The 18,009-nt window shown below is 43.0% G+C and overlaps 1 protein-coding gene across 5 annotated transcripts in view; it reads right to left on the reverse strand.

The window, feature by feature from the left end:
• Positions 1-8,836: 8,836 nt before the first annotated feature.
• LOC311131978 (prolyl endopeptidase-like) overlaps positions 8,837-18,009 on the reverse strand; it is a 71,319-nt gene continuing 62,146 nt past the window's right edge. For all 5 annotated transcript variants that reach the window (XM_084165125.1, XM_084165127.1, XM_084165126.1 and 2 more), the window contains 10 exons: positions 17,652-17,773; positions 17,175-17,280; positions 16,439-16,630; positions 12,048-12,245; positions 11,652-11,755; positions 11,428-11,564; positions 11,183-11,277; positions 10,644-10,775; positions 9,758-9,914; positions 8,837-9,591 (listed from right to left, as the gene is read on the reverse strand). In XM_084165125.1, coding sequence (XP_084021251.1) covers positions 9,297-9,591; positions 9,758-9,914; positions 10,644-10,775; positions 11,183-11,277; positions 11,428-11,564; positions 11,652-11,755; positions 12,048-12,245; positions 16,439-16,630; positions 17,175-17,280; positions 17,652-17,773 — 1,538 coding nt within the window. In that variant the 3' untranslated portion in view covers positions 8,837-9,296. The remainder of the gene's footprint in view (positions 9,592-9,757; positions 9,915-10,643; positions 10,776-11,182; positions 11,278-11,427; positions 11,565-11,651; positions 11,756-12,047; positions 12,246-16,438; positions 16,631-17,174; positions 17,281-17,651; positions 17,774-18,009) is intronic.

Raw genomic sequence — 18,009 nt, forward strand, 5'->3', positions numbered from 1 at the left:
GGATGAGCATTTTCCTGTTTACTTATGGCCTTATACAGCTCATTGAGTGCAATCTTAGTGCCAGCATCGGTTTGTGGTGGTAAATAGACAGCTGCGAAAAATATAGATGAAAACTCTCTTGGTAAATAGTGTGGTCTACAGCAGTCGGACCAGTAGAACCAGAACTTTTAGGGTTCGCGTTCGCGGTGATGTGGGCTGGTGTGGCTAAAATACCAGGGCAGAATTATTGTCCCAGTCCACCCATGACTGTTCCAGTGCATTTCTCAATGTGAGTTAGTGTCCCGAATACATGACAATGATAAACCCTCTCTGAACACATAGACGATGAGTGAGACGACATTGTCAATGACATTGGGAGGTTATATGCGTAACAATTGAAGGTGAAGGATATTGATAGAGACCTGTGTGCACTGATTTATAATTATCATGCCAGCTAAACCACTTAAGATGTGAATTTACTGTACCACATAGAGTGCATATATTGTTAAGGTCATATAGATAGATTCTGTGTGATTTCCGGTTTAGTTGCTTGACTCATATGGATCTCAAATATATCCTCACATGAACCCTAAAAGGTCTGGTTCTACTGGTCCGACTGCTGTGTCTGTGAGATACGACAGAAATGACAGCGCTGCAGCAGAGGACAGTGATGCAGTTGGGGTAGGAAGAAAACAGAGAAAGAAACTCACGCACACTGACTTTTAGCACACTGACTTTTAGCAAATAAGACGGTTAATTTCCATATCCGCAGGACGTAGGGGTTGCTGAGGGTGTTGCAGCACCCCCTGATAAATCACAATTAACCTTTTCACATGTGAGTTCCAAATATCTCTAATGGTCGCCCCAGTGTGAGTTGTTCTATGCATGTGATGTCTGAATGCACTCACTATTCCAAAATGTGATTGTTAACATGCGCTGCCTGCTAATTATCTATAGGCTATGTTTCAATTTGTCAATTTCAAATTATTTTCTAACAAGTTGTATTTTCTAATAACAGTTTGAATTGAGGTGTGTTCCGCCTCCTCGTTAATTCACATAGAAGTAGCCAATTTCAGTGTTGCAGACAATTAATGTTTGAGGCTTTACTGAGCCAGACAAACTTCCCTCTTCCAGTAGAGCCCTTCCCCATTTTTTTGCAAATCAAGTATGTAGACATTTGTGCAGTCTTGCACGAACGGGCACATTTTCTGGCTGGCGCTCGCATTGCCTCCATTGTTGTTTTCCTTACAAATAATCACTTTGGACATGTGTGCGTTGCTATCAAAGTAAGTGCCTTATTTTCCGTATATCGTGTTGTCGTTTCTACTGTAGCATACAGTATGTATGTATGCATGTATGTACAGTACCAGTCAAAAGTTTTGACACACCTACTCAATCAAGGGTTTTTCTTTATGTTTTACTATTTTCTACATTGTAGAATAATAATGAAGACATCAAAACTATGAAATAACACATTTGGAATCATGTAGTAACCAAACAAGAGTTAAACATATATATTTTATATTTGAGATTCTTCAAATAGCCACCCTTTGCCTTGATGACAGCTTTGCACACTCTTGGCATTCTCTCAACCAGCTTCAACTGCAATGCTTTTCCAACAGTCTTAAAGGAGTTCCCACATATGCTGAGCACTTGTTGGCTGCTTTTCCTTCACTCTGCGGTCCGACTCATCCCAAACCATCCCAATTGGGTTGAGGTTGAGGGATTGTGGAGGCCAGGTCATCTGATGCAGCACTCCATCACTCTCCTTCTTGGTAAAATAGCCCTTACACAGCCTGGAGGTGTGTTGGAAAACAAATGATAGTTCCACTAAGCCCAAACCAGATGGGATGGCGTATCGCTGCAGAATGCTGTGGTAGCCATGCTGGTTAAATGTGCCTTAAATTCTAAATAAATCACAGTGTCACCAGCAAAGCACCCCCACACCATAACACCTCCTCCTCCATGCTTTACGGTGGGAACTACACATGTGGAGATCATCCATTCACCCACACCGTGTCTCACAAAGACACGGCGGTTGGAACAAAAAATCTAAAATTTGGACTCCAGACCAAAGGACCAAATGTCCACCGGTCTAATGTCCATTGCTTGTGTTTTTTGGCCCAAGCAGGTCTCTTCTTCTTATTGGTGTCCTTTAGTAGTGGTTTCTTTGCAGCAATTCGACCATGAAGGCCTGATTCACACAGTCCCCTCTGAACAGTTGATGTTGAGATGTGTCTGTGACTTGAACTCTGTGAAGCATTTATTTGGACTGCAATTTCTGAGGCTGATAACTCTAATGTATTTATCCTCTGCAGCAGAGGTAACTCTGTGTGAGAGGTGATTTGAAGGAGTCAGGCGCAGGAGGGTAAATCACAGAATACAGAGTTTATTCCGTAGTACAGAGTTACGCTGGATAGCGTCAAACAGTCCAGTGCGCAAAACAGGCGCACTGGAACTAAACAGGCACACGGGGTAAATATACCCCGGCAATACAAAATACACGTAGCTCAACCGAGCTACTCTCTCCTCACATTAAACAATCACCCACAAGGACAAGGGGGGCAGAGGGAACACTTATACATGTACTAATGAGGGGATATGAACCAGGTGTGTGTAATAGACAAGACAAAACAAATGGAATGATGAGATATGGAGCGGCAGTGGCTAGAAGGCCGGTGACGACAAACGCCGAAGCATGCCCGAACAAGGAGAGGAGGCAGCTTCGGAGGAAGTCGTGACACTCTGGTTCTTCCATTCCTGTGGCGGTCCTCATGAGAGCCAGTTTCATCATAGCGCTTGATTGGCTTTGCGACTGCACTTGAAGATACTTTCAAAGTTCTTGAAATGTTCCGAATTGACTGACCTTCATGTCTTAAAGTAATGATGGACTGTCTTTTCTTTTTTCTTTGCTTATTTGAGCTGTTCTTGCCATAATATGGACTTGGTCCTTTACCAAATAGGTCTATCTCTGTATACCCCCCTACCTTGTCACAACACAACTGATTGGCTCAAACGCATTAATTAAGAAATTCCACAAATTAACTTTTAAGAAGGCACACCTGTTAATTTAATTGCATTCCAGGTGACTACCTCATGAAGCTGGTTGAGAGAATGACAAGAGTGTGCAAAGCTGTCATCAAGGCAAAGGGTGGCTATTTGAAGAATCTCAAATATAAAAAACACTTTTTTGGTTACTACCTGATTCCATATGTGTTATTTAATAGTTTTGATGTCTTCACTATTATTCTACAATGTAAAAAATTGTAAAAATAAAGAATATTCCTTGAATGAGTAGGTGTGTCCAAACTTTTGACTGGTACTGTATGTATGGAGCATAATGTATTTACAGTTTTATTCACGTTTCAAGTACTGGTGACAAATAATGCATTCCGATTATTGCATAGATTGTAATGGACACCTATGATGTGCGTAAAATACTTGTTTGAAGGTTGTACTGATTATAATGAGCTAATACTAAGCTATTTGCCAGCTATGTGTGGTGCCATGTTTGATGACATTATACAATGCATTCTGGGTGTCACGTAAACATCTGTCAGACCAAAGATGTAATGAGGTGAACGAATGGTTTTCATCATCTTTCAAGTAAACTTCCGGAAGTGAATGAAGGGAAGTGAATGATCATAGACGACACACCCCCTTCAACATGCATACTGCAAACAGACCAAACTCATCTTGTCTCCTCTTATTATCTTTGGTTGAGGCGAAAAAACAAACATGGCGGCGCACACAAACTACCCATCGTCAGATTACTTTAAATTTCTAGAAAGTGTTTTATTCAATTATTTCGATCAACATTGAGCTCACCCGTGATGTGATGAATTATAAATAGTAATTGCTATTAGCTAATTCATATTGTGGTTTCTGTCAGCCGAGAGTTATCTAAATATGACCGTTTGTGTTACGTCAATCTTTCCTCAGCGCTAGGACTAATGTAGCCTACATTTTTCGGTTTGGATGATTGTGTATGCTGTCGCTACTCCTGTGAATGTCTGAACATTGCATCCAAAAATAAACTGGTCACATTCAAGACATAACTTTGTAAGGACTGTGTTTGTGCAAAATGTTTCTGTGAAAAAATTGTGTGGCTAGCTCAAGTGCTAACTGTTGCGTCAATCGAAACTGGACGTTCTAAATAAGCGTTCTAATCACACCGGTTTGAGCGTACGCTGCAGGGACCACCTGTTTGTTGGTACGTGTGAGAAGGTTATTCTGCACCAAATTAGTGCACTAGGCCTTTATTACTCCTGTATGAGCAGAGAAAATAACTCATCAACAAACATTTCCCTTAGCTGCCTCCCAATAATTTTACAAAAAAAAAAAAATTGACCAGCCCACCCCAATAAAGGATTGTCCGGTCCTTCTAGCATTTGCCAGAATTGCCAGACGGCCAATCCGCCCATGGGAACAGTATACGACTGCTATCAATCATGTGAAAAGGATGTGGTTGTAGTGGTAGAAGTATGCAACACATGATGTGTAGTTGTTTTCTGGAGGATTGGTCAGGCAGCATAGGGGTGAAGACGGAGGCACTTAAAGACACTTTTCACGTCTTCTGGCTGACCAATCGGGCACAGGGGTCTCAAGGTTGACAGCTCTCTGATGCATGACAGTGAAACAGGTTTTCCGTTGGCGTTCCTTACAGCGAGGTCAGCACTTCTGTACACACAGTTCTGTTCTGGTGTTCTGCACCAAGAACACAGACAGCCCCGCTGATGGACTGTCTGCAGCCACCTGTGTGTGTGTGTGTGTGTGTGTGTGTGTGTGTGTGTGTGGATGAGTGTGTGTGTGTGTGTGGATGAGTGGGAGTGTAGTTCTGTTGTTTACCACATTCTGTTCTGAACCTCTCTCTCCCATGCAGCATACAATCAACTACTATATTCAGTTGAAACCCCTAGCTAATGTATTATTTCAGTCCAAGGGGTAAGGTTTCTTGACTAAACAGTCAATTGTCAGATACTATATTTCCACAACATAAATACAGTATGTTTTCCTCAGTATAATACCCACTTTGATTTAAATACACATACATACAGCTGAAAGCAGTGCTACAGCATTGTAGTTCTATATCAGTTATCTGCTGAGACCCATCCACTGCAGTGAAGCCAGGAGAGACAGGTGTGTGTCAGACGATCCAAAGCACAGATAAGGTCTATAATCACCTCCCTGTAGAAGGACATTAAGAAGATATTGTCACAGCCAAGATGATAATATTTGACACTGCAGGGATAGCTTGGAGTGGAATGAAGTGTAGAAAGATAAAGGGTGCCAAGGTGCCCCTTAATCACCACGTTCATCCTCCTGTCTTCAGTTTATATATCCAGAGAATATAGAGAAAGTTAACACATACTTAAACATAGGCTACACTGATGTTTTATTGAATAGTCTACACACAAAGATCAGTCCGTGTAGCCTACTGTCAATTCCAAGGACCTGCCGTCCAGACTCCCAATAGGCTTTCCTCATAATCTGTTTCATGCACTATTTCAATTGCTAATTACACTGCATACATTTACAGAACTATAATTTCTCAGTTACTATCTTATAGGCAATATATTGTGAACTATAACTAGTGAAAAGAAAGCAGTCTGTCTTCAATGAGACTATATGAAGGTGTCCAAGCGCAAAGTCTGCTTTTCAACAGACGACAGTAACCCTGCCCCTTGTCTCCACCCTCCTAATGAATTGGTTTTGCCCTGTTTGGGAGAAAATTACCCTTCCCTCCCCTCCTAATTTTCCAATTTGCTGTGTCATTTATATGTAATTGAGGATCGTATTGGGCCATATTAGTCCCACAAATAGGATGATATACTTTATTGAAGTACTGCTTTATAAAGAGGCCCTCGTAAACAAAACATCAATTGTGGCCCTTGGAGGAGACTAGGGCTCTCTGGTAGATTGTGTGGTTTTGTATAAGAGGCTCTAATTATTTATTGGAGGGCAATCCTGGTTGCTGCTCCACTACCATTATATAGACACTCTTTTTTCAATGGGTTGTAATGAGAAAAGAGCGCTGTGTTGCTCTGCTGGTGTTTGCAACTCATATTCTTTAACCAAATAGGAAAAGCTTGTTTTCACCTGCAGAGACCTGGGCCAGCATAGGAATGTAAAGGTATTAGTATTTTTAACATCAGAGCACCTTGCAGGGAGGTTGTTTTTCTTTCTGTTTGGGGAAGTGTAACTTTGTGCCCTTGATGCTTAATTGTTCATAGACAGAAAACAGCGGCAGGCATGGCATAAACTTGTTCTGCTTTATGCATAAAGACAAACCCTACCCTGATATTCAAGCATACGGGGCCACATTCAAAAGCTTTAAACGTTTTAAAAATTGGCAAATTATGTGTAAAATACAGTTGGCTAACAAAGTCTATTAAACTTTTGTTTTCGTTGTCTACTTTTTCCTTTAAAAAGTTGTGAAAACATTTCATGGATACCTGAGCTTGGTAGATACACTCAGCACTATATAACTTTACACATCACTGTGAAATCACCAAAGCCTTTACCTCCTGTCTCTGGGTGGAGTGGCTGGTTATTTGCAGGGCTGAATTCAGAGGATTCTTTTTGGCAGCAGATGTTCCCCTCAGCCTGTCGCTAGGATTCCTTTGTGACAGAGGGGCCGCCCATGAAAACGCTATTAGGCCCCCACCAGCCGCCAGACAAGCGCGTGCCCAGACTGTCAAATTTGGGCCACCCTACCACCCTCTACCATCGCCATGTGTCTTTTGCCCTATCCGTCACCCCAACTCAACCCTTAGACGCAAAACTACACAACATGAAAAGGAAATGTTTATTTCCTTGTCTTACAATACACCTTGGTAAAAACAACGAAACACCACCGGGGCCATGACCCTGGCCCCAGCTGAACTGAGTGAGAGGCGCAGTGGTGGCAGATGGGGAGTCTGTGAATAAATCGATTAGGGAGCCTTTGACGGATGGGGTTTGTAGGGGCGCACGACACACCAGAGAATTAATTTGGCTAGGCGAAAAAGCCATGCCAGGACCATTAATCTCGGCACAAATTTGGCCATTTCCCAGGTCTAGGGGCTCAATTAGGCAGTGTTTCCAACAGTTTTGGGGTGAATAAGGTGTGTTGAGGAATACGTAGCGCTGATGTTTCAGATGTGTGCTTTAATTATGAAAGATTTAAGGAATAAGGAATGAGCAAAATATATAGAGGAATAGCTGAATGTGTATAAGCTCTGATCACAACAGGTAGATTCCACATCAAGATTATTTGCTATATACTCAGGTTAAATTAAACCTAATTTAGCCATAGTCAATCTCTTTCTCTACTACATGTGCTACAGTGCCAATAGCTGAATTGCATCCTGTATTTCTGAATCCCCTGTCTGATGAGTTCCACCCCACCCTAGTCCCCACCCTCTGATTCAGTGTCTCTCTAGATGATTTATGTAGCAGGGTCACTGTATGACCTCCAAACCCTTCCCATCCATTCAGCACCTGTCACCAAACCGCCGCCTATGTGCGCTTACTGAAAACCTGGCCATGCGTGCAAAATGGCAATTTTCTATCCTCCCTAAAAAATCAATTCAGTGGGAAAGTAGAAATGTGATAAGTAAAACAGGTGTGCCACTCAATGTGCTAACGAGGGAGCTGAACTGCACGCGCCACTGGCCACAACATCTGTCACGCTGCTGAATTAGATTCTACCCCTGGAACACAGTTTGCAGAGTGAGAGGCGATGATCGGGAGCTTAGATTGGATACAAATGAGATGAGAGGGGGGGGGGGGGGGGTGTAGTGGGCTTGTGACATATTATAGGGGGACATATTGGAGGGGTGCAGACCCATACCTGTCAGAGCCCAGGGCGGTACCCCATCTGACCCCCTATACCCTCCCCTAAGAGATGCTAATGAGCTTGTCAGCCTTAATAAGGCCTAATTGGAGGCGTTGCATGTCCCTGAAGGTCGGAGGGCGAGTTACAGAGCCAGCAGTGCGACAGCTTGCCACTTCCTGCTAGCTAGGGTTACATGGCTCACCTCTGTTCTCTGCATAAACAAAGTCAAGAAAGGACAGAAACCTTGCATTTTAGCAGACGCTCTTATCCAGAGCGACTTACAGGAGCAATGTGTAAAGTGCCTTGCTCAAGGGCACATTGGCAGAATTTTCACCTAGTCAGCTTGGGGATTCAAACCAGCGACCTTTCGGTTACTGGCCCGCTCTTAACCGCTAGGCTACCTGCCGCACTTAAGCTTGCTATTGCAGTGTGGTAGGATTGGAGTTGCAATTTGTAGTTGAGATTATAAAACAAGTTGAAAGATGCCTCAATTTCAAGACTGAATAGATGAATAGAGCACGACTGAATGAACCCCCATATAACGCAATGAATGAAAGCACTGTTTTTCATTTTGCCTTGTGCTTCAATACAAAGAGAGCACTTGTATAAACTCAGTAGAATACATCTTGAATTGCAACACTTCGCTTGTTAAACCCATTTACAACTAATAAGCTGAAAGACCTTGAAATGTGTCCATTTCAAAAAGCAAAACGCTTTCAGGCTATTGTGGATGGCACAATGGAGAAAGCCAAGGTATACATTTTGTGCATATTTTTGTCTGAATAGGGTAGGTATTTGATAAGACTGTCATCGGTGAGGACTGTTTATCATTGTATTGGAAACCAGGGCAGTCTGGCTGACAGCTAAAAGGCTGCAGTCAGGAACTGAAGATCCATAAAGCTATTCCACTGTAACATACTGCCACCTACTGGGTATAGAGGACAAGTGCATCCTAGAGAAATAAGTGGAAGCAATCTTACCCACAAAAAAAGTTCCATTACAGGAAAAAGTGAGAAATTATGTACAATTGGCAAAACAATGGTTGAAATACAATTTTATTTATACAAAATATCTGCATTGTTGCAAAGTTTGTGTTTAAAATAAAGTGAATATATTGATAAAAGTTATCAAAACATCAGTCCAGGGTAAACCTACACAAAACACAGCCCTTATTTTAAGTGTTTCTAAAATCCCCTATGGGAAAAATGAATGGTGGAAAAACAATTGGAACCATTTCCCTGTTTGACTGCTAGGTTTTATGGGTATTATGACAAGCCCATTGTGGGGCTCTATACAGTACAGTATTAGTTTGTCAAACACCACCTGTTTTCCCAGTGCAAGTTACTCTTCTCTCATCCTCACTCCACTCCTTAGAATTCCCTCCCCCCATTCCTCTCTCCTAACCTCCTCCTCTGTCTCTGCTAATCTCCCCTGCTACTCCTCCTTTCCTTTATCTCTTCACTCCCATTTTCTCCTCCCCCTAATCCTCCTCCCTCCCTCACTCTCTCCAGCTCAGCCCCAGTGTCTGAGCGATGAAGGAAAAGATGTGTGTATCCTCCAGGATGGCCTTAGCAGTAGGCTTGCCCGCTCCATGCCCGCTGCGGGTGTCCACCCTGACCATGAGAGGCTGGCGCTGCCCGGAGCTGCTGCCCACACCGTGCTGCAGTGTGGCACAGTACTTCAGGGTGTGGAGGGGCACCACCCGGTCGTCATGGTCGGCAGTCAGTAGGAGCATGGCAGGGTAGACAGCGCCAGCTTGAGGGGCAGGGGGGAGGTTGTGAAGAGGGGAGTACCTGAGAGTGAGAGGGGAGAGAATTTAGTTCTACCAAATATTTATTGTACAAATTACGAAGTGCATGTGCAGAGCTACAATGCTGCGTCCAATGCGTTTGTGGTCATGTTCAGTATTTGATGTATGTTTAGTGAGTGTGTGTGTGAGATTGAGTATGCCAGACATACTCAAAGAGCCATTTGAACTGCTCAAGGTGGTCTGCACAGCCGTAGTCAGTGGTCCAGGCGTGGCCGATGGTGAACTTGTGGAACTTGAGCATGTCCATCACCCCAACTTCTGCCACAGCATAGCCAAACAGGTCCGGACGTTGGTTCACACATGCCGCTGGGTGTGTGTGAGTGAGAGAGTTACATCTCAGACACACCGGTAGGATTGTCAAACATTTACCTGCCAACAGTACTTAGCACCTCTGAACAGTGTCTTAGTCAATCTCTTTTGTGTCCACACAGCCAAGACCTTGGAAGTCATCAGCCACTCAACCTAGTTAAAATACTCCAAACCAGAAGGTGGCAGCAGTGTTGTTTGGCACACAGCATGTACTGCTTTTGTTCTAGCAAGAGAAGGAACGGGCTCCCACTGTGATAAGTACCTATCGGCAGTGAGATTCTAGGTGTGTTGTGAGTGAAAGAGACCTATCTTACACTTGTTAAATGCGTAATTCTACTTTTTAAAACATACCCAACTCACTCTTTGACAAGCACACACACATACACTACAGCAACATCCAATCTTTCATAATGGCCACTTAAAATAGGGAAGTACACTTTAGTTGGGTTTGTACAATGCCATATGGTTGGCAGTCTTTCCAAATCATGTAGCTAACTACTGTTTAATGTGCTGTGTAATCACTGAATTAATTGAAGCCAAGTAGCTAACTACTATTTGATGGATTTTACATTAACAATTATACTGAAGATATAAAAAAATGAAAATAGATAATGCAGTTATGACTGATCGAACTAGGAGACAATTTAGAAATATTGTCTTAAAACACATGCGTGTGCACACACACACACACACACACACACACACTTCCCCATCCCCTCTCCATACCCACGAGCAGTCCCCCATTGGAGGCTCCGTTGATGGCTATACGGCTGGCTGTGGTGTAGTTCTCTTGGATCAGATACTCTGCTGCACACTGGAAGTCATCAAAGCAATTCTGCTTGTTCCCCAGCGTACCACCTAGACAGAGACAGGAATTCAACTCGACAGGATACAGCCATAGTCTATAGATAATATAATAATAATAATAATGGCCATTTAGCAGACATTTTTAACCAAAGCATGCAAAGCATCCATACATTTTACGTGCAGGTGGTCCCGGGAATCAAACACACTATCCTGCCGTTGCAATTGCCAAAGCGCCGCCATGCTCTACCAACTGAGCTACAGAGATAGACTGGGGCTGGATCTCAATAGTCATATCTACAGTAGTTTCCTGCTCATCTCATTAGCTCCACCCAAGGATGAAAGGTGAAGGCAAAATAGTGAAAAGCTGTGCTAGTAAAATAGACTAGCGAATCACAGCCCGTAGTTTTAGGTTAAATCAAGCTATTTCTATGTGTCTTTAGGTGGTGAAGATACAGTACCTTTGTGCCAGGTCTGTCCATACTCCCCTCCTCCTCTGATGTTGGCTACAGCCAGGATTCCCCCCAGGTGTTTGACAAAAAGCAGGTATGGAACACTGACACACACAGAGAGACACAGAGCAGACAGGTGTCAATCAAATCACACTGACACAGAATACAGGTTATTTGGATGAATTATAGACTGAATTCCTGGAGGGGAAAGATACATAATGTTCCACTGGAGATTCATGCATTGTGATACTAACTTGTAGTATGGTTGGATGGAGTGCTCAAAGCCTCCATATCCATACAGGAAGACAGGATGTGATCCATCCTTCTTTAGGCCCCGGGCGTGCACCAGAAACATGGGGATTTTAGTTCCATCCTTACTGGGGTAAAACACCTGAAACACACAGCAATGTTGTCATACTGAGATTGTCAAGATACTATAAGTTGTTCCTGTAAATAGTTGAATCTGCTGTTGTCATGCCTGGTTGGTGTCATAGTCCTCTGGTTGAATACCCTTCACCTCCACCTGTCTGAACACTGTGGGATCTGGAGACGCCTGGCTCAAGTCACAGTGGTAGATCACACCTGGGAGGGACACGACATAAGGAGGTCAAAAGTTAGAGATAAAGAGAAAGTTGGCAGGGAGGGTACCCAACAGTAGTATTCAATGTTAAGTCTTCCTTTGTGTTGAATGTTAGTTGTCACTCCATAGTAATAGTGAGGATATAATCCATAATTAATCATAATTAAGTGAAAATACACAAAAGGAGGCATAAACACTTCAGACTCGTTCATAGGTTAAATAAATTACATATCATTTTCATATATCTAACACCACAAAATAAATTGGAGTATCCCCTGCGAGACAGTACAGTACCTGGCGTGGTGAAGGAGGTGAACTTGTAGAAGAAGTCGGAGTGTTTCTTCTTACAGCTGAGGCCCACCACAGTGCCCACGTCCAGAGGCAGATCTCTGACCAGACCACCAGTGGACAGCTCATACAGCTGCAGGATGTCCTTCACATCATGGACATAGTTGACCAGCAGGTGGCGCTGGTTCACACAGGCCACAGAGCCTATAGGAACACAGAGAAAATGCTTACAATGTAGGCTAATTGGGTTCTTTATGAGCATATCAGCAGGTCATTTATTTCTGTTTAAAACTTGAACCATTTTCAGCTAAATAATGAAACTGGTCTTGGATTATAATAAAGGAATAATGCACCAACAACCTGACATATACACTGAGTGTACAAAACATTAGGAACATCTTCCTAATATTGAGTTGATTGAGTTGCACACCCTTTTGCCCTCAGAACATCCTCAATTCGTCGGGGCATGGACTCTACAAGATTCCACAGGGACGCTGGCCCATGTTGACTCCAATGCTTCCCACAGTTGTGTCAATTTAGTTGGCAGTGGATCTCTACTCTGAATAGCTCATTCCATCTCATCCCACAGATGCTCAATTGGATTGAGATCTGGTGACTGGGCAGGCCACTGCAGTAAGCTGAATTCACTGTCATGTTCTTGGAACCATTCCTGGATAATCCTAGCCTTGTGGCATGGGGCATTATCCTGCTGAAAAAATTAATTCACTGCTGCCATGAATGGATGCACCTGATTGGCATTGATGTTCAGATATCCTGTGGCATTCAAATGTTGCTCCACTTTTATCAAGGGACCCAATGTATGCTATGAAAACCCACCCCACACTATCACACCACCACCACCAGCTTGCAATGTTGACACGTGGCATGATGGATGCATGTACTCATGGTTTTCTTCATACCCTAGTCCTCCCATCAGCAGGAACCGGGATTCTTCAGACCAGGCAATGTTTTTCCAATTCTCCAGTGTTTTTGTTCCTTAGCCCACTGCTGAAAGAAGTGGAACTCTGTAAGGTCGTCGGCTGCCATACCCCATTCGTGTCAAAGTACGACGAGTCATGCATTCTTTTATGGGTCTTTGGGCACCAATGTTGTACTGGACTGTCAGTTGACTAACTGTAGCCCGTCTGTTGCTCTGCACAATTCGTGTCAGCCTCCTTTGTCCTATTTCATCAATGACCCGTTTTCGACCACTGGCCTGCTGTTGGCTGGATGTCCTTTGGAAGGTGGACCATTCTTGTTACCAACGGGAAACTGTTGCGCGTGAGCGGGAGCGCAGCCTATCCAGCCATGACATTACCCAAGGCTGGTTTAGCAGCTTCGCATAGGTGTCTTTTTATCCTAACCATTAGCCAAAAGTAGCCTATGAACAAAGGTTTTAAATTGTCTTTTTTTAAATATTTTATTTTTATTTCACCTTTATTTAACCAGGTAAACCAGTTGAGAACAAGTTCTCATTTACAACTGCGACCTGGCCAAGATAAAGCAAAGCAGTGCGATAAAAAACAACACAGAGTTACATATGGGGTAAACAAAACATAAAGTCAAAAATACAACAGAAAATGTATATACAGTGTGTGCAAATGTAGCAAGTTATGGCGGTAAGGCAATAAATAGGCCATAGTGCAAAATAATTACAATTTGGTATTAACACTGGAATGATAGATGTGCAAGAGATGATGTGCAAATAGAGATACTGGGGTGCAAATGAGCAAAATAAATAACAATATGGGGATGAGGTAGTTGGGTGGGCTAATTTCAGATGGGCTGTGTACAGGTGCAGTGATCAGTAAGGTGCTCTGACAACTGATGCTTAAAGTTAGTGAGGGAGATAACAGTCTCCAGCTTCAGAGATTTTTACAGTTCATTCCAGTCATTGGCAGCAGAGAACTGGAAGGAATGGCGGCCAAAGGAGGTGTTGGCTTTGGGGATGACCAGTGAGATATACCTGCTGGAGCGCATACTACGGGTGGGTGTTGCTAGGGGGACCATTTTACATTTTTACATTTTAGTCATTTAGCAGACGCTCTTATCCAGAGCGACTTACATTATCTTTTTATTTTTCATACTGGCCCCCCGTGGGAATTGAACCCACAACCCTGGCGTTGCAAACGCCATGCTCTACATCCCTGCCGGCCATTCCCTCCCCTACCATGCACGACGCTGGGCCAATTGTGCGCCGCCCCATGGGTCTCCCGGTCGTGGCCGGCTACGACAGAGCCTGGATTCGAACCAGGATCTCTAGTGGCACAGCTAGCACTGCGATGCAGTGCCTTAGACCACTGCGCCACTCAGGAGACGGGACCAATGAGCTAAGATAAGGTGGGGATTTGCCTAGAAGTGATTTATAGATGACCTGGAGCCAGTGGGTTTGGCGACGAATATGTAGTGAGGGCCAGCCAACAAGAGCGTACAGGTCACAGTGGTGGGTAGTATATGGGGCTTTGGTGACAAAACGGATGGCACTGTGATAGACTACATCCAATTTGTTGAGTAGAGTGTTGGAGGCTATTTTGTAAATGACATCGCCGAAGTCAAGGATCGGTAGGATAGTCAGTTTAACGAGGGCATGTTTGGCAGCATGAGTGAAGGAGGCAGGTATACTGAAATATTTTTGAGGTTTTTGCCCTCATGCTTTTTCATTATTCACAATTCACATACCTGCATTTCGCTTGATCAAGTAGGCTATCCATCCCTATTTTCAAAGAGCACCACTCGTCCGATTACCAAAGACAAGCTCCTCCAAACTATTCAGTCATTCTATAATGCCATATCAACAGCAGATTCTTTTGAGACTCTGCCTCGCACTTAGGAAACGATACAATTGACAGGAACCTAGTATTTTGTATAGACGTGCAAATGTTATGTGTAAAGACATTTAGGCCTACATGTGCACACAGTGCCGTGGAACGAGAGAAGAGATTTATGACATCATCCTTCTGATCTGATCCTATTTAGAAATATTGTTGTTGGTTTAAAAAAAAAAAACGGATTGATTGTTTTTCACTTAATTTGATTAAAAACCATACTTATTAGAAACATTCACCATCCATGGGTTTATGGTGAGAACGTACATGGCTCGAATCCAATGCAATTTCGTCTGCTGTTTCTGGAGAAGTGCAAATATTAACTGTAAGATGGTTCCATGATGTTTATAAAACATTACATTTGCGAGCAGTATAATGGTGAATGGACGTACCCCCTTTCTCTTTATATTGGATCTTTATCCAGCTCCTGTGAAAAGTTTGGATGTGTGTAAAACCCTTCATGATCTGTTGCCTTGTCTGTATTATACGCCCACGGGGAGCAATTATGGTGCCTGTAAATGTATTTAGACATAGCCTATTTAAAACAAGTTGTCGTTTCGTTTTTATTAGAATTTGTTTAGAATTATACACTGTCTTTTTAGGCCTTATCAATAGCCTAGTGAATTGAATCTTGCTTATTGACTACGTTTGGCATGTCCATGTCCAGACTGCAATTTACAGTAGGCCTAGTCCCTATATCAGTGCAAATGCTATAACCTATGTTTAAGAATGTATTTCCATATTAAAGCAATGCAATTAGAACAATGTGGACTACAAATATATTCATCGTATTTAGCAAATATGGGGCTGGCTATTTAACGAACTAGGCTATAACAGACTAACATTCGAATTGGAGATGATGATATATATATAAAATACCATAAATACACAACCTAAAGCAACCACATATTTAGCCATGGAGCACGTTCTGATTGGCCAAGCCTCGACACAACTTGTTTATTCATCAAAACCCAGCCTTTTCGCACCACTGCCAGCTAATGTGTCCATCATTTCGGTTGTGAAAATAGCACAAATATTTTGGACTCACCCCCAAACCTATAACGCTACTGCCAGCACTAAGATTTACCATTGCGTTAGCTTTGTTAAAATACAGCCCTTATAGGCAGATGAAACACCACTGCTCTAATGATATCAGTCAATATGGTAGCAATATGTTTTGGTGAAGAACATCCTTGTGGTATGTCAAAGGGGTAGACATCACGTGAAAAGTGATGCACTTTCATATGAACTGTTCCTGCCCGACTAGATTGAAGATGCGTGCCAGATCTTACCAAGCCTGGATAGGTATCTTATGACCTAGAAGCTTGCTACGTCGCAAACCTCTTGCAGGTGTGGTGGATGTCAAAACGTAATTCATGAGACAAAGTTCCTGGACAATGCTTACAGTGCCTTCAGAAAGTATTCATACCCCTTTACTTATTCCACATTTTGTTGTGTTATAGCCTGAATTCCAAATTTATTTAATATGATTTTTTCTCACCTGTCTACACACAATACCCCATAATGACAAAGTGAAAACATGTTTGAGACCACTGCTCAAGTTTCTCTTACCCAGGACGTCCTTGTCGTGCTGGGGTAGGAGGGTCCTCCAGTGGTCCTTGTCTGGTTTCTCCAGGTCAATGTTGATCAGGCAGTAGCGAGGGGCATCCAGGTTGGTGCGGAAAGTGAACACACTGCCCTCGTTGGTGATGTAGGAGTACTGCGCCTCAAAGTTAGCCACCAGCTTCACCCAGGGCAGCAGGCCTATGGGTACAGATGCAGTCAAATACTGAACAAAAATATAAACGCAACATGTAAATTGTTGGTCCCATGTTTCATGAGCTGAAATAAAAAGGCCCAGAAATGTTCCATACGCACAAAAAGCTTAGGAGTATTACTGTCTGCAATAAAGCCCTTTTGTGGGGAAAAACTCATTCTGATTGGCTGGGCCAGGCTCCCCAAATCCATAGATTAGGGCCTAATTTATTTATTTCCTTATAGGAACTTTGAAATTGTTGCATGTTGCGTTTATATTTTTGTTCAGTATATATTGGCACGCTTGCAATATACAATGGAGTGCAATGGAGCAGAATGTGGTTAGAGATACATTACCAGTCAACTAGAATCACTTGCCTCCAACCACATTCATTTAAATTTAAATTTGAATAATTTAGTCCAGGCCATTTTTTTACTTTGAAGCAAGGGTGCAAAAATATTTGACCGCATCTGTACAGGACAATAAGAACTAGTATTGGGAGTTCCTATGATGTCAGGTATTCAGGGTCTGATTAAGATGGTAGGGACAGACCTGTGATGCCATTGGGCAGCTTCTGCAGGTCACAGTACCACAGCTGGTTGACTGGCTCACAGCCCTCTGTGATGTCCAACACTGCATACCTGCCGTCATCTGACACCTAGAGAGAGAGAGAGAGACAGAGATAGTGCAGGCATGAGAGTGAGAGAGAGACAGATTGTGAGATAGGGGGACAGAGCATATGATTGAGAAAGAAAATACAAAAATGATCTGATGCTTGAGTACTAGCTGACGCTATGCCTGCATTAGCAATGCGAGTCTTTACTTACAAATTGAGATCATAAGATAGAAAGAGAAGACAGATCTGGGATTGAGAAAGAGATGCAAACAAGGTGGAGGAGAGAGACAAAAGTGAGGGAGATGAGACATAAAGAGAGATTGACAGAGTGATAGCAGTAGATTCATATGGAGAATGTGGTGTACAACAGGTGGGAAATGGAATGGAAAAAGCATTCTCTCTTCTAAGCCCACCGTTACTCCACTGTGCCATTTTGGATTGTCAGGGAACTCAGCCACCAGGATGTCCTCTGATTGGTTGGTGCCGATCACATGGTAGTAGAGTTTCTGGTTGAGGTTGGATGTGGTCTCTGTGCCTGTGTGGAGCAATGCAGAAAGCTGATTGGGTAACAGCACCTTTAGCGGAGTTGCAACAACCGGATGCATTCGGTTTTCAGGGATACATCTAATTGAACCTAGCTTCCTTTTCCACTGAAAACCGGATGTCGGAACTAGGGCTATGGTGGTCATGAAATTTTGGGAGCCAGTGATTGGTCAAACAAATAACTGCTGGTCTCATGGTAATTGACCGTTAATTAGCATAAACATGTTT

The sequence above is a fragment of the Coregonus lavaretus genome (genome assembly GCF_964263955.1).
Source record: "Coregonus lavaretus genome assembly, chromosome: 7".
In the NCBI taxonomy this organism is placed as follows: domain Eukaryota; kingdom Metazoa; phylum Chordata; class Actinopteri; order Salmoniformes; family Salmonidae; genus Coregonus; species Coregonus lavaretus.